Consider the following 25,123-nt stretch of genomic DNA (forward strand, 5'->3'; position numbering starts at 1 on the left):
TTCATTCCCAAATGATGTATTGTTGATTGCTTTTTCTGTTCTTCTCTGGAATGGTTATGTATTTCATTCTTTCACCGACCAATTGAAGTTTGTCTATTGTAACCCAATGTTTCTTCTTAGATAGCTTCCATGGAACTATATTTGTCTGTCCAACATCTGTGATTAATCCTTTAGGGAATTTAATTGCTCTTCAATTGAACTTCCTGCTGTGATATTCATTACCGTAATATCCAGAGCCTCAGACAAATTCAAACTCATCTTAACATTACACGCTACTTCACTATCCCAAATTTTACACATTGATTGTTAACTATGATGTAAGTATGTACATGTCCTCAGTACATAATCAAATCTGATACCTGATTTCGAAAACTCTGTCTCACTATGGTGTAAAACAGCTGATATTTTTCAATGCTTAAATGCCTTGTCATGTTTACCTCCTCCTCTTGTGATACTCGCACAGTGTATTTGTTGTTAATAACATAATTTTACTGAGCGGCCAGGTGTGCCAGCCGCCTTGAGAAAAAGTCATTAGTTTGTGCCTTTCAGAGGCACAGGTAAAAAAAAGCCATTATCCTCGCTATTCACATTCCTTTGTAGAAAGCATAGTAAAAAGGAAACCCTCAAACTTGAAAACATGATTACACTGTAGAGTTCTTAATTTATGATATTTACTGAAATGAAATGGCGAGCAACGTTTCATGTCTATTGTCTTGCTAGTTGGAAGATTGTTTACTGCATTATGAAATGCCTTATGGCTAGCGAATGACGTTTTGTAAGTAGGCTGTTTAGTTTTTTTTATTGGTAATGCCGCCGCCACGTAGCGCTCTGTATGAAAATCACTGGCTGTGCCGTGTGCAGTCTGTGGCTGGTTGGCATTGTTGTAATACTCGCCATTGTAGTGTCGGGCAGCGGCAGCTGAATGCTAACAGCGCGTAGCGTTGCGTAGTTGGAGGTGAGCCGCCAGCAGTGGTGGACGTGGGGAGAGAGATGGCGGAGTTTTGTAATTTGTAAGACTGGATGTCATGAACTATCATATATATTTTGACTATTAAGTTACATACACTGTTTGTTCTCTATTAAAATCTTTCATTTGCTAACTATACCTATCAGTAGTTAGTGCCTTCCGTAGTTTGAATCTTTTATTTAGCTGGCAGTAGTGGTGCTCGCTGTATTGCAGTAGTTCGAGTAACGAAGATTTTTTGTGAGGTAAGTGATTTGTGAAAGGTATAGGTTAATGTTAGTCAGGGCCATTCTTTTGTAGGGATTATTGAAAGTCAGATTGCGTTGCACTATAAATATTGTGTGTCAGATTAAGCACAGTCGTGTATAAATTTTTCTAAGGGGACCTTTCATATGGCGACCCTGCCAGGATACCTCACTGGAATCTTCTGATTTTTTTCTTGTAGTTTGTGTAATTAGTGTAGCTTTTGTTTATTGCTAGCGCGTAATCATAGAATTTCCTTTGTAGTTGCAGTCTTTCATTGTTGTACAGTAAAACAGTTGTGGCATGCATGTAGTTTTGCACAAAGTATTTCGCAGCTGCGCTTGCAATTAATAGATATTATTTTCAGTGATATGTTAATGTATTTTCTTATTTTTGCTTTTCAAATTGTGCTTTTTTGTGTTGTCGTGTGAAATATTGTGACAATAATGGTGTGTGAAACACATAATACTAGGCTCCAAAGTAAACTGAGAAATGACAGTGAAGACGAAAGCAGTGTGTTAGCGCCACCATGTAATGAATTAACTAATGTTCAAAGTAGTAATTTGGTAATTGTGCATAGGGAAATGGAGCGGGTTGCAAATAATGGTGTAGGCAGTGAAACAATTAGTGAACAGGAAAGCGTTATCGATCGATCGGTCGGCAACAGTTCGCCTCAGTATTCCGAAATGACAGGACACAATATTGCAAATACTGTACATTCAGGTTTTGCGTCCTCACCGTTTTCTCAAATAAGTCAAGACACATTTTCTGTTTTTCAAACTGCGAATATTGCCGGTGCAAATGCATTGCTGAATAGGACTAAGGAACATGTTTCAGACACCAGTGCATTGTTATTACAATTAATGCAACAAATGGGACAAAAGCTTCAAAAGTTAGACACAATGTAACAAAATCTTCAAAAGTTAGACACAATGGAACAAAATCTTCAAAAGTTAGACATAGTGGAACAAAATCAGAGACAAACACAGCAAATGTTGGACACAATGGAACAAAATCAGAGACAAACACAGCAAAAGCTTCAAAAGTTAGACACAGTGGAACATATGCTTGAACAAACACGTGAAGATTTAACTACTGAATTACATAAAATCGAATCGAAATGTCACAAAGTCTGTAATGACGTAAAAACACAAATTTGTGAGAATTTCCAACCTATTTTTTCGCGGCATGAAAATGCATTACAGAATCACGAAGCAGCCATAAAAGAACTGCAAACAATTGTTCATGAAAATCATGAGACCTTGCAATCTAAAATTGACTCAGTTGCATCCACCGATTCGGTTACGCAACTTGCAAGAACTCAGGAAAACTTAAAGGTCACAGTAGATTCGATTTCAACACAAATGGACACTCTGAAACTTGGTTCAGAAAAACACACTGAGGAAATGTGTTCACTATCGGAGAAAGTAGCCGAACTTTCAGATCAGTTCACTAACTTATCTACAAAGGTAGATGATGATATGAATGACACAAAACCTGTAGCCTTCACTGACACTGAAGAGTATGAACAAATTAGGAAATTCAAACAGAATCAAAATCAAATCAACACACAGTACAAAAGAGAAATGCGGGAAGTACAAGATCAGTTGGCTCAAGTAATACAAGAATTACATATTTCAGAGGACACTCGCGCCCCAGTATGGGAAGAGGGACATAGCAATACAGAACAACCGCAAAATAATAACACAGGGCATTTCGGAAATCATGAAAGTAATTGGCAAAGTACACCGAATTTTGAGATGGAACCGCCGAAACGACGTAATAATGACCGATATGCGACCCGCCGACACGATGATTTTGACTATAAGCTGTTCATTACTACACGTAAATTCAAAACATTTAAGAATTCTGGCAACGACATTCATCCACAAGCGTGGCTCCATCAATTCTCTCATTGTTTTCCTCCCAACTGGTCACTAGAGCACAGATTAGAATTTATGTGTGGCTATTTAGAGAATGAACCAGCTGTAAGAATGCGATCGGTCATTCACGATTGCCACAGTGAAGGAGAATTTTACCATGCCTTCCTCTCAGCATATTGGTCCCAAGCCACACAAGACCGAGTAAAACATAGCATCATAATGATGAAACATTTCGAACAATCTGAATTTTCTAGTCTTGTCAAATATTTTGAAGACATGTTACATAAGAATCAGTATCTTTCAAACCCATACAGCCCCTCAGAACTCATCCGCATTTACTTAATGAAATTGCCTGAACATTTACAAAATATGATTTTGGCGGGACGTTGCAAAGATGACATTGAAGCTTTTCAGGGATTCTTACAAGAATTAGAAATTGACACAGACCGTAGCCGGATACGAAAACAGGAAAACAATCACTACAGGTCACATCCGTCACAATTCCATGACGACAGAAACAATAACTGGACACGACAGGTCTATTCCTACAACGCAAATCGTGACCAAAACAGACACCACCCATATGACAACCACTGGCGGAGTAATAATAGTTACAGAGAAAGATCGTATTTCCGTAGTAATGAACATCGCAGAGACAACCATAGAAGCAGACAATATGGTAACCAGAACTATTATTATCAAGGGAGACAGAATAATTTCAGACGCAACAGTTCAGCGCGCAGTTACGATTCCGGGAGAAATTCTCCACCACATGACCGACAAACAAGAAACTATGTAAACTACCGACAAAACGACAGACCTGAAATGCAGAAGAACTGGCGGGATTCAAACAGAGCAGGGCCCTCTCGGCAAGGTGAATTTGTAAAAGTTAGGTCTCCTAATCCCAATAACGACGCACGCCAACAAAGAAACAGACAATGACTCGCACCCCAGGCAGCCGCGTGCGCCGGCTAGCTCAGAGAAAAATAACATAGACGCTAACCTTGAGCAGAATACCAGCGTTCCTTACCGACGTAATCACATGATAATTGCTTTTCAGTTGACAGTCTGCGTACTAGGAAGAGTAAAGTTTTACACCACATTTCACATGTAAAACCGTTTATTGAAATATAATCAGCTTTTTAACTTTGTCTCTGCCATATAACTTTTCACTTTACATTAATAGTATGCTTTGTCAGACGTAGAATCTGTTAACATGGAACAGTGTTTGAAGTTAAATATCCAGTCAAGAACCAAGAGAACTTATTTAAACAGAAATTACGAATGCATTGTTATTGTGAACAGACGACACAGTGTTATTCTGTGTGTACATTCTTGCTTGTTAGTGGCACGATTACGTAACTACCATAAGGCTCACATACTTAGAACATTTACCAGTACTGCTAATGAGATATTAATGCAACATTTTGGGTTTACTTGAAAATACATTCTAGATTTAAAGTACTTTCTGTGAGATACCAGATGATACAGTGGTTAGTTTATGTGACAGCTACACGATTTTATCACGACGCTACTAATGAGTGACAATTTACAATGTTGCTTTTGCAGTTTATCTGTTTTATATCTGCACAGTTTTTCTGAATTTTTCTGGAAAGTAAAACATGTTTTACTAGTAACTTTTGTGGTATAGCTACAATGAGACAGCCTTTTCTGTAGCACAACAATGCTTCATCACAACAATAAGCGTAGTAATACGATATCTATATGCAAAGCATTTCACTTTTATTTATCATGAGGTAAGTACATTGACTTCTGCAGAACGTAGCTTTCGGAGGACAATAACTACGACACTTCCACAGAGACTGTCTTACAGCAAGACGCACATTTAGCGCTACAGGACACGCATTAAACTATTTATTTTTCAACATATTTGAATTACAAAGAAAGTTTTCCGTGATACATTTCATTCCATTGCTGTAATCTGTAACACCTGAGGATATAATTACATTAATCCTCAGGGGGGTACACGCCTACTTTGTGTACCATGTGTATGGCAAGCACAAGGAGCCCTAGCTAATATGGTATTTGCTTATACAACTTTACACATCGGTACCATATTTCTCTAACACATTAATTACACAGCTATCTGATCATTTAACTGGGAGAGACAAACATTCATTTTACTACATCAGTGAGAGATGTTTACGTAATTACACAGTTGAATAACTTCACACTTATGAAATTGTATTTTGTCTGTACTTTATGAACTGTTCATATTTTTTCAGAACCATTGTGATACTATGAGAGCTTTGAATGACATATTTGGTATGGGATCATGATTTTTAAAGTACGTTTGAGGTAGATGACACTTTTGACATGATCAGAGCATTTTTTTAGGTTTTGAAATTATTGGAGGAAGCTATGGAGATTTTGAGAATTTGACTGTGGTGTTATGATGTTATTATTACGATGACGATGTGAATTATGCTGCTGAGGTATGTTTAAGCTGATGTTATATGAGTTATTTGGTTATGCTACGTATCTGTTATGATGAAATATTGAAGAAGTGTCGACGAATATATATGTGTGTAATAAGGTAAGAAATAATGAGTAGTGGTTAGGGACTCTGATTTGTGAAAAAGGATGTTGGAAACCGAGAATCGTACTTTAAGAGTTATGAAATGAGTGTATATGCGTGAATGTATCACTATGCTGGCGAAAATTTTTTGGACACAATTATATTTAAATGATTTTATTTCTACAGATTTGTAACGCAAATTCTTGACCTGTGAATTTTTTTTATATGAGACTGCCACTGTAGCGGAAACTGATGTCGTAAATATTTCTATAAGACAGTTAAGTGACCACCTGCATGTGATGCGTCGTGGGCACCCAGCTGCGCGACAACCACCTGACAAAAGAAAGCCATTAGTGTGTGCCTGTCAGAGGCACAGGTGGAGAAAAAAAAAGAGGTCATTATCCTCGCTATTGAGATTCCTTTGTAGAAAGCACCGCAAATACGACACGCTCATTACTGAGAAAGATACTTACATCTGACACCTGATTATAACAAACGTCTTTCTACGAGAGTTGAGAGAATTCTACTAACTTATGAAATGTCACATGACTATTGAATGATATTTTTATGCTTTGTCCATAGTTGCTTATTTCATTTGATATCTGTTTTCCAGCTGTGTTGCAGTATTGGTTTTATAAAATTAAATGCGTTTGCTAATGTGAACACTTTCTGTCGACAGATCTAATAAATAATTATTTTATGATCCACATTCTTCGAAAAAGGAGCTCTTGGAATGGAAAGAGCAATAAGAAGCGACTAATAACGGTAACTGTATATATAATTTTCTTTTCAAGTACTTGGTAATTTGTTGTAGCATTAGTTTTTGTGGTGCACCATTTTAATTACATAGACATTAAGATGTGAATACACATTGTCCTTATCTGCATTGTTGTCTTTAGTGTAACATTTTTTCTGTTTGAGCTTTGTCATGTTTAGGTATAAGTTATAGCATTTGCTGCTGCTGTTTGCCATGCATAGTGCTACTGATTGTCACTTTGTATTACTAGGTTCAGCCAGTTTTATAAATGATTTATTTTTCTTGTTTGCTGCACATTGCCTTATATTAGTTGTAATATTGCTGCCTTTTTTTGCTCATTTCCTTTTTTTTATCATTGTTGTTTGTGTAAATTGTTTTGTGCTGCTGCATTGCCTCATCCCTTAGTTTAGTATCTGAGCTCAGTAGATTTAAGTTGGCTTAAGAGGGGGTAGACTATATAAGAAACTAACTATGATGAATTGGAAGAAAAGCATTGAGAAGCTATAAGGAAATGGTTTGGCCAAAAAAGTAGTGTACAGTGGAGAAAAACTATTTTTGAAAGAGGATGAGAAAAGTACAGAAAGCAGGTATAGATAGGACTCTTTGGAAATAATGAAGAACGAAGGGAGATCTCCAAGAAGTAAAGAAAGTTTTGTTTGCAAAATACTGCAATAAAACAAACCCTGTCCTTTCCTTGTGTTATCCCACTATGTGTTTGTGTACTCTTGTATATTTGTGTTCTTCCTGTCTTTATGTGTTTAACTAATAATATTTACATTGTAGAATTTTTCTGATGTTTAGACATTATTTATTCTCTTTTATTTTAATGCTAATGTGTGAAGTTGATGTTTCAATAATTATTCTGATCTTTTATGTATGTACTTATGTCATAATTTTTGCAACACCTATGAATTTGTTATTTCGATTCTTTTGTAAAGCCTGTACTACTGCAAATGTTCTCTGTATTGTTATGTTACTTAAAGATGTATTTTGTACCTTTGTTATTGTATTCTCATGTTATAAAATTGTAATTGACACCAGTTCATCAAATTAAGTAACTTGTAAATTACATTTCACTGCACATGTTTCTGTTGGTCATAGTATATGGACAATATGTGAGAAGTAGGGACTGATAGTGTTTGCACATATGTTAATAACTCAGCAAGGGACTGGTTAACAGCATTGCTGGTTCTAAGGACAATTCCAAAAACTTTGTGAGTGGACAAGTGGTGGGTTATGGACTTGCTATATTATCCGCAAGACTCTTCAATGGTGATTGTGCGCCTGCACAGTCAAACAGATGGCTGCTGGCCATCTCTACAAGGACTACAGTGGGTCTACACCTTTGATGACCCACCAATACCATTATTTCTATAAGGACTGCAATGGGTCTGCACCTCTGGTGGCCCACCAATACCGTAATCTCTACCAGGACTACAGTGGGTCTGCTCTGTGATGACCTACCTACCGATAGTCTTCAATGTCGACTGACTCTGTTGTGGCCCATTACCTGTCTGCATGCCAAGAGTCAGCACTGTCTTTCGTTGGAAGGACAACACTACTTCTTCAAGACTGCATAGAAATCCACTACTTCCAAGTGCATTTTCTTTTACAACTCAGACTTTGAGAAAAACACTACAATTTTACTTTGATGAATGATCAGGACTGTCTTTATGGACTGTGAGAAAATTTTAGCTTTTGACCAACATTGTATCGATAAGTGTGTGCATTTCATTTCTTTGTTATTGTAATTATGAAAAATATTTTCAAATCTGTATTGGCCACTGCCCAAAACAACTTGTAAATATTTTTGTGGGGAGCATGGGGGCTATGTAAGTAGGCTGTTTAGTTTTTTTTTATTGGTAATGCCGCCGCCACGTAGCGCTCTGTATGAAAATCACTGGCTGTGCCGTGTGCAGTCTGTGGCTGGTTGACATTGTTGTAATACTCGCCATTGTAGTGTTGGGCAGCGGCAGCTGAATGCTAACAGCACGTAGCGTTGCGCAGTTGGAGGTGAGCCGCCAGCAGTGGTGGACGTGGGTAGAGAGATGGCGGAGTTTTGAAATTTGTAAGAATTGGTGTCATGAAGTGATATTATATTATGACTATTAAGGTAAATACATTGTTCTCTATTAAAATCTTTCATTTGCTAATTATACCTATCAGTAGTTAGTGCCTTCCGTAGTTTGAATCTTTTATTTAGCTGGCAGTAGTGGTGCTCGCTGTACTGCAGTAGTTCGAGTAACGAAGATTTTTTGTGAGGTAAGTGATTTGTGAAAGGTATAGGTTAATGTTAGTCAGGGCCATTCTTTTGTAGGGATTATTGAAAGTCAGATTGCGTTGCGCTAAAAATATTGTGTGTCAGATTAAGCACAGTCGTGTATAAATTTTTCTAAGGGGACCTTTCAGTTTCACGCCTTGCTTTTCCTATTTTGGTTAATATCTAGTTTCTAGCTGCACTGCTACATTGGTTAAAATAAAAATTAATAGATGTACTAATATAGTTATTTTATGCCTACAGATCCAGTAAAAAAAATTATGATCTACTTCCAAGAAATCGAGGGAATATAAATAGACTTTTCCCATCACAGGAACTGCATAAATATTTTTTTTTTTTTTACAGTTTGGTAACTTGTCTGCTAGAGTAAGTTCTCGTGATGCATCACCCTAGTGTAAGATGTGATGTAGGTATTAAACATGGTCATTTTTACTGTGATATTTTTTCTGCTTCAGCTTTGTCATGTTTAGATGTAAGTTACAGCATTTGCTGCTGCTGTTTGCCAGGCATAATGTTACTGAATTTGACTTTGTATTACTCTGTTAAGACAGTTTTACTACAGATTTATTTTTCTTGTTTGCTGCGCATTGCCTTATATTAGTTTTAATATTGCTGCTTGCTTTGACAACTTCCATTTCTTTCATTGCTGTTTGTATTAATTGTTTTGTGCTGCTGCATTGCCTCGTCCCTTAGTTTAGCATCTGAGCTCAATAGGTTTAAGTTAGCTTAAGAGGGGGTAGACTATATAAGAAACTAACTATGAGGAATTGGAAGAAATGCACTGAGAAGCTATAAGAAAATGATTTGGCCAAAAAAGTAGTGTACAGTGGAGGAAAACTATTTTTGAAAGAAGATGTGAACAAAATACAGAAAGCATGCTTGGATTGGATATTTTTGGTAGAAACAAATGTTGAGATAAGACGACAGATCTACAGAATGACGTTTTGAGTTGGATTGCAGTACCAAATGTCACACTGAAAACAAACCCTGTCCTGTATTTTGTGTTATTACGCTATGTGAATTTGTGTTCTTCCTTTCTTTATGTGTTTAGCTAATAAGATTTATGTTGCAGAATTTTTCTAGTACTAAGCTACATTCACTATGATGAGGAATACTGCTATCCTCAAATATAATTTGCATTAATAATATATTATTTACTTTGTAAAGATGTTTAAACATTATTTTCAAAAGTTATTCTGATCTTTATGTATGTACTTATGTCATAATTTTTGTAACACTGATTTGCATGTTTATTTCTATTCTTTTGTAAAGCCTGTTTTACTACAAATGTTATCTGTATTATTATGTTTTTAATGATGTATTTTGTACCTTTGGTATTGTATGCTTATGTTATAAAATTGTAATTGACACCAGTTCATCAAATTAAGTAACTTGTAAATTACATTCCACTGCACACGTTTCTGTTGGTCATAGTATATGGACAATATGTGAGAAGTACGGACTGATAGTGTTTGCACGTGTGTTAATAATTCAGTAAGGTACTGGATAACAGCATTGTTGGTTCTAAGGACATTTCAAAAACAATTTTTGTGAGTGCACAAGTGGTGGTTATGGACTTGCTATATTATCCACAAGACTCTTCAATGGTGATTGTGCGCCTGCGCAGTCAAACAGATGGCTGCTGGCCATCTCTGCAAGTACTACAGTGGGTCTACACCTTTGATGACGCACCAATACCATTATTTCTACAAGGTCTACAGTTGGTCTGCATCTCTGGTGGCCCACCAATACCGTAATCTCTACCAGGACTACAGTGGGTCTGCTCTGAGATGACCTACCTACCAATATTCTTCAAAACTTCGACTGACTCTGCTGTGGGTTTGCTCTGTTGTGGCCCATTACCTGTCTGCATGTCAAGAGTCAGCACTGTCTTTCCGTTGGAGGGACAACACTACTTCTTCAAGACTGCTGAGAAATCCACAACATCCGTGTCCATTTTCTTTTAGTACTCAGACTCTGAGAAAAACACTGCAATTTTACTTTGATGAATGATCAAGACTGTCTTTATGGACTGTGAGAAAATTTTAGCTTTTGACCAACATTGTATCGATAAGTGTGTGCATTTCATTTCTTTGTTATTGTGATTATGAAAAAAATTTACAAATCTGTATTGGCCACTGCCCAAAACAATTTGTAAATTTTTTTATGCATAGCATGGGGGCTATGTAAGTAGGCTGTTTAGGTTTTTTTTATTGGTAACGCCGCCGCCACGTAGGGCTCTGTATAGAAATCACTGGCTGTGCCGTGTGCAGTCTGTGGCTGGTTTGCATTGTTGTCTGCCATTGTAGTGTTGGGCAGCGGCAGCTGGATGCTAGCAGCGCGTAGCGTTGCGCAGTTGGAGGTGAGCCGCCAGCAGTGGTGGACGTGGGTAGAGAGATGGCGGAGTTTTGAAATTTGTAAGAATTGGTGTCATGAAGTGATATTATATTATGACTATTAAGGTAAATACATTGTTCTCTATTAAAATCTTTCATTTGCTAATTATACCTATCAGTAGTTAGTGCCTTCCGTAGTTTGAATCTTTTATTTAGCTGGCAGTAGTGGTGCTCGCGGTATTGCAGTAGTTTGAGTAACGAAGATTTTTGTGAGGTAAGTGATTTGTGAAACGTATAGGTTAATGTTAGTCAGGGCCATTCTTTTGTAGGGATTATTGAAAGTCAGATTGCGTTGCGCTAAAAATATTGTGTGTCAGTTTAAGCACAGTCTTGTATAAATATTTCTAAGGGGACGTTTTACCTCCACCTGTGTCATTACTACTACCAGCGAAAAATCTTTCTATAAATGTCGCTTTCATCCTTTCCCTGCCTCTGCGTTGCAGTCCCCTTTGAGTATTAGGTTTTCATCTACCTATCCCGAACTTTTAATTCCTTTCAGCTGCTGTGTTGCATTTGTATGACTTTTAGGGATAACGTAACTCCAGATGCAGTACCTATTCTAATATAGGTACTTGATTCATACAGTACGCTTCAGATATTGATGGCGTTGTAATATATTTTTCTACCAGAAAAATAACTCCTGACCTTTCACATAAAGACACACCATAAGTAGTTAAAACAGATACTTTATGCTTATTATGACAAATACAACTTATAATGCAGTATTAGACATGCTTCGGACCTTTAATAGTCATGATGTTTCAACAGATTCGTGTTTCCGGAGGTTGTAAGTGTCTTAGACATTTGGTCGTCTGAAAAAATTTGTGTTATCTTATGACGCTTTGTGGAGTGGGGTGGAATGTCAGGTGTTTGTCGATACAGACATTTTAACTGATAAAACTTCTAGTAAGTACGTTATTCGACTTCGATTTTATAAGATTATGCAATCTTTGTTCCCCATATTTTACAAAGTTTACATATGTGGGTAGGTACGTTACAATCATTAGTAATAGTTGGTAAAAGAAACTGAGATTAATGAAAAAATAAAGTAAAATGAAAGTAAAAGAGTTAAATACAACGAAAATAAAAAAAGAGAGAAGTTGAAAACGATATATCAGAATATCATCTTGACTGTCTGTCACCAGACAAGTAAACGTTTCTTCTTCCAGGGTCTTAACATACGTAGGACACATAGTCGTAATTTACGTGTACACAGGAAGCATACAAAGGCATATTATCCAGCCGATAAAATATCTTTTCGGCTGAGTGGGTACCAAATAGAAGCAGAAGCAGAACTCAACAGAATACACAAACTGCATATCATCATCGCTATAGGCCTACAGTTCCGGTTTCCAGCGTTCTGCTCATGAGCCTCTTCCATTTTCTTCCGCCCAAGTGGAGTCTGTCACGGAAGACATCTTCTGCTGTCCTCCCTCTGACAGCGAGGCCTTCGTTGATTTTAGCCAACCAAAGAGTTTTGGTTCTTCCACCTAGACGTTATCGTTCCACCTCTGTTTCCAATTTGACTTGAGCTATTCTTGTAGTCTCGAAGCCCGTTACATGCCGTTACCATAGTAGTGTGTATCTGCTAATTCTGTCTAAGATGGATGGCTATATTCCGACTTCCTTTCTCATCTTCTCTTTCTTAACTTCTCCACTTTAGTTTTCTGGATCGTGTATCAGTAATTCATTTCGGATGCCTGGTGTCTCGATGATTCTCTTTGTGATGCTGCATGCTTCGGTAATGTAGAGCAATATTGGTATGAAACTTCCTGGCAGATTTGTGTGCCGTACCGAGACTCGAACTCGGGACCTTTGCCTTTCAAGGGCAAGTGCTCTAGCGTCTGAGCTACTCAAGCACGATTCACGTCCGCACCTCACAGCTTTACTTCCTCTAGTACCTCGTCTCCTACCTTCCAAACGTCACAGAAGCTCTCCTGCGAACCTTCCAGAACTAGCACTCCTGAAATAAATGATATTGCGGAGACATGGCTTAGCCACAGCCTGGGGGATGTTTCCAGAATGAGAATTCTGGAATAATGGTTAAATTAGCTATTGAACATAACTAATTGTGCTTTTGTTGTATCTTGGTGCAACATAAAAGGGTTCTCCCTTATTGGTAGAATTCAGCAACCTTTTGGATTCTCCTGCTAATCTCCCGTCTAATCGAATTTTTCCTAGAGATTACACTCCAGAGCTATGATGAACTGTCTACACACTTTATGGGGTGGACATAGTTTCATATTTGTGGGATGCCCATCTCTGTTGACTGTCAACACACTGTATTGGCCTCTGTGATGTGGACGTTATAATTCTCAAACCAGGATTGCTATACCTTGTGTCCAATCGGAACTTGCACTTGTGTTTTCCCCAGGTCATGACGCCATCAGCAAAGTCACTGCATTTAGCTCACAAATACTTTTATTGGTGTTCTTTATTATATCATTCACAACAGTAATGAACAGTAGTGGGGACAGGATACTGCCTTGCTGCCGGCCGCTGTGGCCGACCGGTTCTCAGCGCTTCAGTCAGGAACCGCGCAGCTGCTACGGTCGCAGGTTCGAGTCCTGCCTCGGGTAGGGATATGTATGATGTCCTTAGGTTAGTTAGGTTTAAGTACTTCTAGGGGACTGACGACCTCAGCTGTTAAGTCCCATAGTGCACAGAGCTATTAAAACCATTTGAACACTGCCTTGCTGAACTCTAGTTTTGGTCTGAAACCTCGAAGATCGTCTTCTCCGACTTATACACAGCTGATACAGTCCTTGGACAACATGTGGATTTACCTAAACAGGTCTTCAGATACATTTCTATTTCTCAGGTACTTCCATAGCTTCTCCTTTGCAACACTCTCACGTGAAACTTCCTGACAGATTAAAACAGATTTGTTAGAGCACTTTCCCGCGAAATGCAAAGGTCCCGAGTTCGAGTCTCAGACCGGCACACAGTTTTAATCTGTCAGGAAGTTTCATATCAGATCACACTCCGCTGCTAAGTGAAAATCTCATTTTACTCTCACGTGACTTTAACATCTAAGAATACAACTGATAGATTCTTGCCTCTCTCCCAGTATTTTTTCATCATCATCCAAAAGCTCAAACAGTACAGAAAATCTGTTCCGAGTAACCAGTAATTAGAATCATCTATTACACAAGTAATAAAATGAAGTAAAAAGCTAATCGTGACATCCTGGAGATTAACTGTAATTTAACCCTGGAGATATACACAGGTGAAACAAGAAGAAATGTGAATATAGGATCTTGCAAGCATGTGAAAAACAAATACGTCTTTGTGATTAGTGTTGCCGAATATGGGCCTTAGGGGACAGAAAAGTACAAATAGTGCACCTGGCAAACATTAACAAAATGATGACTCTGATAGAAATTTCTTTTTCAAGACATGTTCCTGAACAAATGAAAAGGCATTGCCAAATGAACTTTCTTGCAGTATTTAATAAATTTCATTTTCTGGTCACGTTCAACTGTTATTAAAAATTACCATAAGTTAATTTATAGAAAAAGAAAATCTTGTGAAATATTTTCCAGTATGGCCCTGAAGTAACTTACTGAATCGTTAATGCCAGTGCGTTATTGATCTAAGGGTACTATCCAAAATTCTATCACCTCTCAGTTGTAGTTCTTTGTCGAATTACTTTCGTATTATTCATGAATCTTTGGAATTTTTTCTGCTAGCGCTATAAACGGTGTCTTTACTCCACTGGTTGGACTGCCATTTAAACTGTGTCGTAGCGACAAAATAAAACTAAATGAGTGAGTTATTTATGTCTAATAACGTACTTATGCCTAATAATGTTCTTTTTGATTCACGCAATATGATGAAAGTTTTATACACCGATTTTATTTGTACAAACGTGCATGCTACTCTCCTTGCAATTCTTTCTCTTTTCTTAGGTGCTGTAGTAGGACCTGTAACACAAATGACAGCAGCAATAGCTACAATTCAAGACTGGCACGTTTCCTGCGAGCGAGGTATCGGCCACAGCAGGTGGCGTGCTTACTCGAAGTTGACGCAGTGGGTGACGGTGAGCAGCCACGAGGCGTCCAGCACGCTGGCGCCGCAGTTGTGCTCGCCGTTGCGGTGCAGTGACGTCACGTACGGGAAGTCGCCAGGAGACGCGTCCACGCCGCCCACGATGCGCTCCTGCGCTGAGCCTGTGGGAAGGCGGACAGCCTGCTGTAGGCACGGCTACTACAAGAGGAAAATGCTGCCTGACATGGATGAAACGCACTGTTCAGTCTGAAATGGTGAACGAAAGGCTGTAACGAGTAAAATACCTTACGTGTACCACTTTTGTGCTAGGACCACTAAATATTCCATCGGGTCTCTGTATTTTACCCACAAAAACTGCAACGAATTTTTAGACTCAATCTCTCCCCTTTCAAGTGTATTAACTATACATCATATTACACCAATGTGCACAACAATGTGCATGTTATAGATGTACGTGACGATATTAAAGAATGGGATAAACTGTCAGAAACGATCTTTAGAGGATAAGGAACAAGCGACAAATAATTAACACGTCGGATAAAATAATTATACATATTGGGTTTCGTCATAGTAAACTACTAAAACAACTAACCTGCCGACGTTTCAACCGACCTGCTGCGGTACTCTTCTGGATGGTTGACTATGAACCTCTCTGAAGAGAACCGCAGCACGTCGATCGAACTTCGGCAATTTAGTTGTTTTTGTACTTTACCCAAAATTATTTGATCCAAGGTAATACCGGCCGTGGAAGTCTACGAGCCTATAATTGGATGACTGTCTTGAGAGACCGAAGTTCCATTCACGATGACCTGCTCGAGATACATCCTGCCCCTCTAACTGAAAGAACTGTCTTGAGAAATACAGTTGTAAATAAAGCTATTGGTCAATCGAGCTCCATTGGGCAATAAAATTATTGACAGTTTATATAGTCATCAGAGGTAACCAGTCTCTTTTCCAATGTGATAAGATTTAGAGAGAGAGAGAGAGAGAGAGAGAGAGAGAGAGAGAGAGAGAGAGAGAGAGAGAGAGAGAGAGAGAGAGAGAGTGAGAGAGAGAGAGAGAGAGCGAGAGAGAGAGAGCGAGAGGGACAGAAAGAGAGAATTTGAGGATTTCTATTTAGTTAAGCCACCCTCAAGCACGAAAATAATGCATTTTGGGTCATTTGTTCCTCATAGCTTCTTATCCTCTGAAGTACCATATCCCTCATTGTATCTCCATGGTTCAAAAGCACTCTGTTTTGTGTAAATTAGCGTAATTTTACTATGTAAAAAGTGACTTGATATTGAGGGCATGATACACGAAACTCATGTGTAATAATATAAAGCTGCTTGCTGTTTTTTTTTTCCTTTTTGTGTGACGAATAAAATTAAATCCCCTTCAGTTTTCTCAGGCACGAGGGGTGCGTAATGAAGTTTCAGTGTAGGTCTCTGTCTTTTATGGGAAATTATGTGCCATGATGTCTCGGTGTTTCTACATGGTTAGATATCGCTGTGATGTTATTAGATTCGCTAGCGGATGAAGTGAGGTGGTTTCCCTAGATCGGTTCAAGCAGATCGTGTGATGATTAGTCAGGAAAGGAGGCCGCTTTCCTTTCCTAGTTACATACAAACTGAACTCATCCTCCACCCGAAGTGACCTCACCGAATACAGAGCATTACACTTCAATGCTTCATCGATACCTTTGAGAAAATGTTTCTCACGTATTTCTCCACTTTTTCTAAACTAAACCATCTTTACCACATGGAAGGAAGAACGCAAAATTGAATCTCTACAAGCTGAATAGCGTTAGACGTAACACCTTTTTTATTTCATCAACTTTTAAAGATATCGAAACGAGGTTTCCGGCGAACGCAGAGAGGCACGTAATTATGTTGCAAGATTAATCCTCTAAATCCTTCTATCGACCGAGACACTGAAGCAAGCATTATTAAAAAAATTAATCATAATTCGTAAGATACTTAAAAGGCAAGTACCGAGACAGAACACTCGTCAATGTTGGTGAAAAAAACTTTTATCGAAACGTAAACATGTTAAAACTGAAGCACAATTCCGCCGGAACCGGCTGTTAACCCTTTAGTGACCAAATTATTTCCGGAAGTTGTAGACTGTTTATGAACACTTTATTGGGCTAAGAAACCATTCATAAAATCTTAGTTTAAATCTTGAAAGTAAAAGTTTAGTCTACGAGTACAAAAAATTAGAAGGCACTATTGTTACCACCGAACTCTGGGGTAACTTCACTTGCTAATTTAAAAAAAAAAATGTATTTCCTTTATTTTTTAGTACAAAAACATGTTAAACATTACATTTCTATTTCTATTAGTTCATACTGTCCTTTGATTTCAATAAGGTGATGTGCTATGGAACTTAGAGAAGTATGGTGCTACACACAAAGGAACATGAAAGTTGCTACACGTTATTTTTGTTCTCTTTTCTTTGGTCTTGGTGCTACATTGGCGGCATCTTCTGTTTGTTGTACATTTTGTAGAAGAATGAGTTCCAACTTTCTCCAGACAAACTTCATCTGGTACTCCAGACACACCTCTTTTTGGTGTTTGAAAATGAACAGGCCTTCCTCTTCTCTTACGACTTGAGAAGCCAGAGATAAGCTACCTTGCCAAGTGCAATCTAAATGTTACCTGTTCTGCTTCTGTCTTCTGTAGCTTCCACATAACGTAGCAATTGACAACTGCCAAATCCACAAGAAAGAAAAACAGTTTGTGCCACCACTTTCATGATAGACGGCCTACAGCATACCGTTCACGCAGCTGATCATATCGATCAACTCGTCCCATTATTTTATTATACTCTGCCACAGCCAATGAGCAGTATACTTCACTTCTGCTTCCACTAACTTACCTAGTAATATTTATGCAATTTTCAGTCAAATCCAGCAAATATGCACGAATACTATCTCCCTCATAAATATAAAAGTAGATGAATACAACACAAGTAACTTCACACGCAAAAGGAAAGCACACTATCCAAAAAACGCTGTAGCGGTAGAAACAGTGGCTCTTTTTCACGCGGGAACTGCCGCTTCTGCATTGATTGACTTACAAGGTAGAAATACAACAGCTTCCGCCTAACCGTTGATAGTCTACACATAGTTAGCTCACTCTAACAGACATGGTAGCACAAGTTAGAAGTGGGAACACGGATTATCACTGAACTTACAGTAAAGGCTTAAGGCGAAAAGGCCGCCAGACGGACTTTCGGTCCGGGCTTTCTAATGTATTTCTTCTTGGTCCTACTTTATAAAGAGATGCAGGGTGCAGCTATGGTTTTTACTAATGGAACTGAAATGTTAACTTCTAGTACGTCAGAAGAGGCTTGGTAAACTTTTTCCAACGTGTTTACATTGTCGTTTTCGAATGAACAGATTTTATGAAACATCTGCATTTCCGCACATACACTCCTGGAAATTGAAATAAGAACACCGTGAATTCATTGTCCCAGGAAGGGGAAACTTTATTGACACATTCCTGGGGTCAGATACATCACATGATCACACTGACAGAACCACAGGCACATAGACACAGGCAACATTGCATGCACAATTTCGGCACTAGTACAGTGTATATCCACCTTTCGCAGCAATGCAGGCTGCTATTCTCCCATGGAGACGATCGTAGAGATGCTGGATATAGTCCTGTGGAACGGCTTGCCATGCCATTTCCACCTGGCGCCTCAGTTGGACCAGCGTTCGTGCTGGACGTGCAGACCGCGTGAGACGACGCTTCATCCAGTCCCAAACATGCTAAATGGGGGACAGATCCGGAGATCTTGCTGGCCAGGGTAGTTGACTTACACTTTCTAGAGCACGTTGGGTGGCACGGGATACATGCGGACGTGCATTGTCCTGTTGGAAGAGCAAGTTCCCTTGCCGGTCTAGGAATGGTAGAACGATGGGTTCGATGACGGTTTGGATGTACCGTGCACTATTCAGTGTCCCCTCGACGATCACCAGAGGTGTACGGCCAGTGTAGGAGATCGCTCCCCACACCATGATGCAGGGTGTTGGCCCTGTGTGCCTCGGTCGTATGCAGTCCTGATTGTGGCGCTCACCTGCACGGCGCCAAACACGCATACGACCATCATTGGCACCAAGGCAGAAGCGACTCTCATCGCTGAAGACGACACGTCTCCATTCGTCCCTCCATTCACGACTGTCGCGACACCACTGGAGGCGGGCTGCACGATGTTGGGGCGTGAGCGGAAGACGGCCTAACGGTGTGCGGGACCTTAGACCAGCTTCATGGAGACGGTTGCGAATGGTCCTCGCCGATACCCCTGGTGCAACAGTGTCCCTAATTTGCTGGGAAGTGGCGGTGCGGTCCCCTACGGCACTGCGTAGGATCCTAAGGTCTTGGCGTGCATCCGTTCGTCGCTGCGGTCCGGTCCCAGGTCGACGGGCACGTACACCTTCCGCCGACCACTGGCGACAACATCGATGTACTCTGGAGACCTCACGCCCCACGTGTTGAGCAATTCGGCGGTACGTCCACCCGGCCTCCCGCATGCCCACAATACGCCCTCGCTCAAAGTCCGTCAACTGCACATACCGTTCACGTCCACGCTTTCTCGGCATGCTACCAGTGTTAAAGACTGCGATGGAGCTCCGTATGCCACGGCAAACTGGCTGACACTGGGGGCGGCGGTGCACAAATGCTGCGCAGCTAGCGCCATTCGACGGCCAACACCGCGGTTCCTGGTGTGTCCGCTGTGCCGTGCGTGTGATCATTGCTTGTACAGCCCTCTCGCAGTGTCCGGAGCAAGTATGGTGGGTCTGACACACCGGTGTCAATGTGTTCTTTTTTCCATTTCCAGGTGTGTATATTTCCATTTTACCTATCCCCGTGGCCACGTACCTGTCACCACTGAAATAGATACACAACCTATGTTCAACAATGAAAAAGGGCACTGTCCACGGAAAAATATCTTGTATTGAATTCTGAGTTCAGGAAGAGTTGCTTACGTGCTTCATAAAGATAGAATACCTTTTGTCGGACCACTGTGACTACTGATGTTACTCGAAAATGTAATTAAATTTAATAGAGAAATCAGTGAACTAAACGTATCACCCACAGTGATTCTCGTAGCGTTATGGTTCTCTTAATATATAAGTCCGAGTTGTTTCCCACTGACCGTGTCGAGGCCCTATGCGGATGGCCACTACAGTGGTAGGGCTGAGTTGAGGCCTTGGTGAACGTCAGCATGCTGACCGCTGATGGCTCAAGAAAGAAGTACGAAAGGTCAAACATAGTATTAGGCTACAGCACTCTCAGTATTGTTCCACAATAGCTACGCCCCCTTGGTGTGAGCTGGTAGCAGCGGAACCGGCGGTTTCTGATGCAGTGGCTGCCCAGTAGCCGGCTTGACGTCAGCAGCGGAGCAGGACTGATCTATGCGGGACGCCTGTCGCAGCTCGCCCACCGTCGTGACATGACTCTTTAATTCAGCGCAGGATGCACCTAGAGACTTTGAACCCTGCCGTGCTTCTTGCAGTGGAAGATAGTTTCCCGGCAGTGGTGTCAGGTCCCGCGAGCGGAAGTAAACAGCGTCAATTTGTGCACACAAATAAACGCAGACGGCTGGCTGCACTGTCCCGGTTACGAACGGCTGCCGGCCATGGTGGCCGAGCGGTTCTAGGACCTCAGTCCGGAGTCACGCGATATCTACGGTCGCAGGTTCGAATCCTGCCTCGGAAATAGACATGTGTGATGTCCTTAGGTTAATGTAGTTGCGTAGGCTTCCGCGGCCAGAATCAGTCGACATAAAAGTTTTCTGGGTTTGGTCCAGCGTCATAATGTAAAAAACTACTCCTGCTATAGAAAAGCCAACGTTTCGGCCACGATTTCAGCGGCCTTCTTCTGGGTCTAATGAAGAAGGCCGCTGCAATCGTGGCCGAAACGTGGGTTTTTCTATAACAGCAGTAGTGTTTTACATTATGACGCGGTACCAAACCCATAAAACTTTTGTGTCGTTCTTAGGTTGGTTAACTTTAAGTAATTCTAAGTCTAGCGGACTGATGACCACAGATGTTAAGTCCCTTAGTGCTCAGAGCCATTTGAGCCATTTTACGAACGGCTGCCCTCTATGACAGAAACCCAGCTTAAGTTGAAAGGAGCCCGAGAAGGTTCACTAGCTGGATTGCACAAAGTTCACAGGAATATACTTACAAGGGAACCTCCCCACCGCACCCCCCTCAGATTTAGTTATAAGTTGGCACAGTGGATAGGCCTTGAAAAACTGAACACAGATCAATCGAGAAAACAGGAAGAAGTTGTATGGAACTATGAAAAACATAAGCAAAATATACAAACTGAGTAGTCCATGCGAAGATAGGCTACATCATGGATGATCTAAGCTCAGGAGCGCCGTGGTCCCGTGGAGTCAAGACGATTAACATTAAAATTACATCGTCTTCTTCGGACCATCGTTTGCCGAATATCTCGTTTCAGTATCCTGAATCGACCACGAAAAAAAAGGGCATTACGTCGTACGCGTACGCGATTCACCTTGTATACTTTGGGCTGAAGGCTATCGATCTCTCCTCTCAAGCTAATGACATTGCAGTGGACTGATTGACTCAACACGAAACGCAGGGATATCCCCGCATCTTCTTGTCATTAGTCACAGGAATAATAAATCATGGAATGAATCAAATAGCCATACAGTTTCAGTCAAGCCTGACATGGTAAGGTGGGAGAGATGGTGGTCCTAGTGTGACTTATTAAATTTAAAAAAAATTAAAAATAAAAGCATTTAATGCCTAGACCGCAATTAATGTTCGATAGGTAGTTGCGGTTGCTATTTGCAACCATCTTCAAATTGTTCAAAATATAAAAAGGAGGTGAATAAGCATTGGAAAGCATCGTTATCCGTAGTCATGCAACAACGTGCATTCGTAAGTACCAAAACAATAACAGTACGTAGTTCAAAACGTCATCGCGATGAAGCCAACTGGCTCACTCATGGTGGTGTTTTCAACTACGTACTGTTTTATTGTTTTGGTGATGTTATTAGATTCGCTAGCGGATGAAGTGAGGTGGTTTCCCTAGATCGGTGTAGATAGCAAGCGAACCTATTTATCGAACATTACTTGTGATAGGAAAATTGCGGTCAAGGCATTAAAAAGTTTAATTTTTAATTTTTTTTATTTGATAAAGCATACAGCTTCAGTTGTCAGAGAGAAAGAAAATGAGGAACAGATTACATACATATTTTACTGTTCCGCTGTATGATCGTCCGTTTTCGGACATTAGTTTCCAACGTCAAAGAACCTAAAAAATGAAAATAAAACGGTCTACAGTATGTCTTGGGACGACTTTTATCGAAAGTCTTGTGGGCCTGCTTTCCTCGAGGATAAAAACCACAGAAACTATAATAAAAATTTCCAAGATGTAAAACAGCGTCATGTTTAAAATAACTGTAAATGAAAGGACTAAAGTAACGATTCATTTAAGTTTGCAATGACCTTCCTCTACGTCATTTACCTCGTAAAAACGAAAGTAAGTCCACTGTAACAGTGTCCGCAACGTCGTTTGTTTATCATCCATTACACTTACTTTACAACACGACGCGGCTCGAAAGCCTTTATGTTAACGGACTGCGACCATTAACATATATTATCATCCGTAAAGTAATGAGAGAGTTCACCAGAAGCATACAGTTCACTCATTTCTCTCAAAGCCTTATTGTGTGCTTCGTACTGTGTGTGCAATCGAGTTATCTGAGCATGTTCTTAACCTTTATTTAACGATCCAAGATGAACTGTTTCAGTAGCCTGCTGCCAAGTCATACAAAGGTGATTTCACGAATTCATTTTATGAAATAACAGAAAAGAGTGATTATCCTGGTACAATGAAAAGATTAACACTGAAACACGTGGCTCGTCCACATATTATGTGACGTACTCTGGCACAGTAGGTAAAAAGCTTTGCTTTCCATGAATTATGGCTACAAACAAAGGGCTAGGTTTTCCGGTCTTGGAAACTATTTAATCCAGAGACTATATCTTGGCATAAAAAATTAATCCGTTTTTACACGACATATAACACGATCTTCTCACAAAAAACAATATTCAAATACGATTTAATGACTCGCATATCTAAGCGTGTTGTACATTTCATATCAGTTTTACACTTCTTGTAATTTTATTGGTCAGCAGCGTAATTGTAGCTGAATAGCTTGAAATTATTGCCCGTTAAAATGCTATATGGACACCGACTGGATGAGTGATAAACAAATGAGTACACAAGGTCATACATCACACACCTATTGCACGCACAGAGGCTCAAATTTGAAAAAGGATGTTTACGTAGGAGGAATAATTGTACGATGTATATTATAGTATTAGTGTCACAATAACTTCCTTAAAGACAGAGAAACAAAATAAGTGATATGTAACAACTTAACTTATGAGGAACATATCTCTTTTTATACGTGATGAAAATGACTTCACCGCATCTTATACACCTTAAGGAACTGCAGTTAAATGTTCAGATTACGGTAACTTAAACCACAGACTCTTACTTCGAGTAATACACGATTTGTACGATGAAGACATTTATCGATAACTGAGTAATATGAAAAGACTCACCATGAACCGCGAGGAAAGAAGTACACAGTATGAGCAGCAATAACATCTTGTGGCTTCTCAGCGATATATATTGCTCGAATAACTGCAGTGCACGCACATATAGATCCTCGATACGTGGTTTTATTCGAGTCGATAGATATAGCGATAAGATAGCGAGGGACGGGTCTTGAGCATACTATCTACAGGCAAATAGCTGTCAGATGCGGCTGGAGTCGAAAACATCTACAATTATGTGATTCGGCTGCAAGTAACAGATCGCCCTTTCTTCCGACCTCAGTATATACTCCAAGCAATTAATGTTATCTCTCACAACACTGCTAGTAAACTTCTGAAACAAAGTACGTCATTTCGCCATTACTGAGCCACTAATTCATAGCTCTTCTTCAACTTTCTACTGATGGCAATGTTGTGAGACTGACGTTATGTAACCTCATACACTCCTGGAAGTCGAGCAATGTACGGTTTGTCCAGCCTCCCTGCGTGGTTAATGAGTGTATTAGTTTCAGCAGTAAACATGACTGTTTTGTTTACTGACACGTATAAAATTTTCGAACAGTTATACAAAGTAAATAAGCTAAAAATGGTTGAAATGGCTCTGAGCACTATGGGACTTAACATCTGAGGTCATCAGTCTCCTAGAATTTACAACTACCTAAACCTATCTAACCTAAGGACATCACACACATCCATTCACGGGGCAGGATTCGAACCTGCAACTAAAGCGGTCGCGCGGTTCCAGGCTGAAGAGCTTAGTAAATGAACCCCTACGTCGACGGTACTCAACATATTCGAAGAATACCTTAGATCATGTGGAGTCACATTAATGCTTGTGTGCTAGAAGAACTATCGGTACTAATAAAACTCCTAAGGTTTCCATAAATCAACTGCTGATCATTGCAGTAAAAACAAGGTTACTCATTTCACGAGGAATGACCTAGGAATGGAACTGTTATCCGCAAGGACTTTTTTCGTGCCAGTAGAAAATCTACAATGTTTCATATGCACAGCTGAACAAGCTATACTATGAAGATTAGTGGAAATATAAATCAAAAGATGGAATCACTTGTTCCCTGTACTCTCTTAACTTGTCTTTCAGCGGTCTCAAGTAGACCAACCCCGTTTTCTCGTCTTTACGCAGGTACTTCAATGAACACTCTACTCCTACCACATAGAAAGTAGTAACTTTTTTTTCTTTTCTTTGCGTGACATCCTTTTCAGTAGACTCATTGAGGATTAAATTAGTTTGACCTGTAATGTTGCATAAGTAGAAAATTATTTAGATTTGAATTACATATTGAAAATTCAATACATTCTCAAAAAGGTGGTTATTTCAATTGATTTATATTTTGCTATAATCAAGGAAAAAATTAGACACTAATACTGATAAACTTTGAAAGATCAGTGATGAAACACAACAACATGCGCACACGATACAAAGAGAGTTTTG

At 39.8% G+C, this 25,123-nt stretch overlaps 1 protein-coding gene across 1 annotated transcript in view; it reads right to left on the minus strand.

The window, feature by feature from the left end:
• The window catches only part of LOC126304078 (mite allergen Der f 3-like), a 66,851-nt gene extending 43,086 nt beyond the window's left edge, over positions 1-23,765 (minus strand). Inside the window, exons 1-2 of the mRNA XM_049991791.1 lie at positions 23,677-23,765; positions 15,079-15,232 (exon numbers count right to left, since the gene is read on the minus strand). Coding sequence (XP_049847748.1) covers positions 15,079-15,232; positions 23,677-23,722 — 200 coding nt within the window. The 5' untranslated portion in view covers positions 23,723-23,765. The remainder of the gene's footprint in view (positions 1-15,078; positions 15,233-23,676) is intronic.
• Between the last annotated feature and the right edge of the window lie 1,358 nt (positions 23,766-25,123).

The sequence above is a fragment of the Schistocerca gregaria genome, chromosome 1 (assembly GCF_023897955.1).
Source record: "Schistocerca gregaria isolate iqSchGreg1 chromosome 1, iqSchGreg1.2, whole genome shotgun sequence".
Lineage (NCBI taxonomy): Eukaryota > Metazoa > Arthropoda > Insecta > Orthoptera > Acrididae > Schistocerca > Schistocerca gregaria.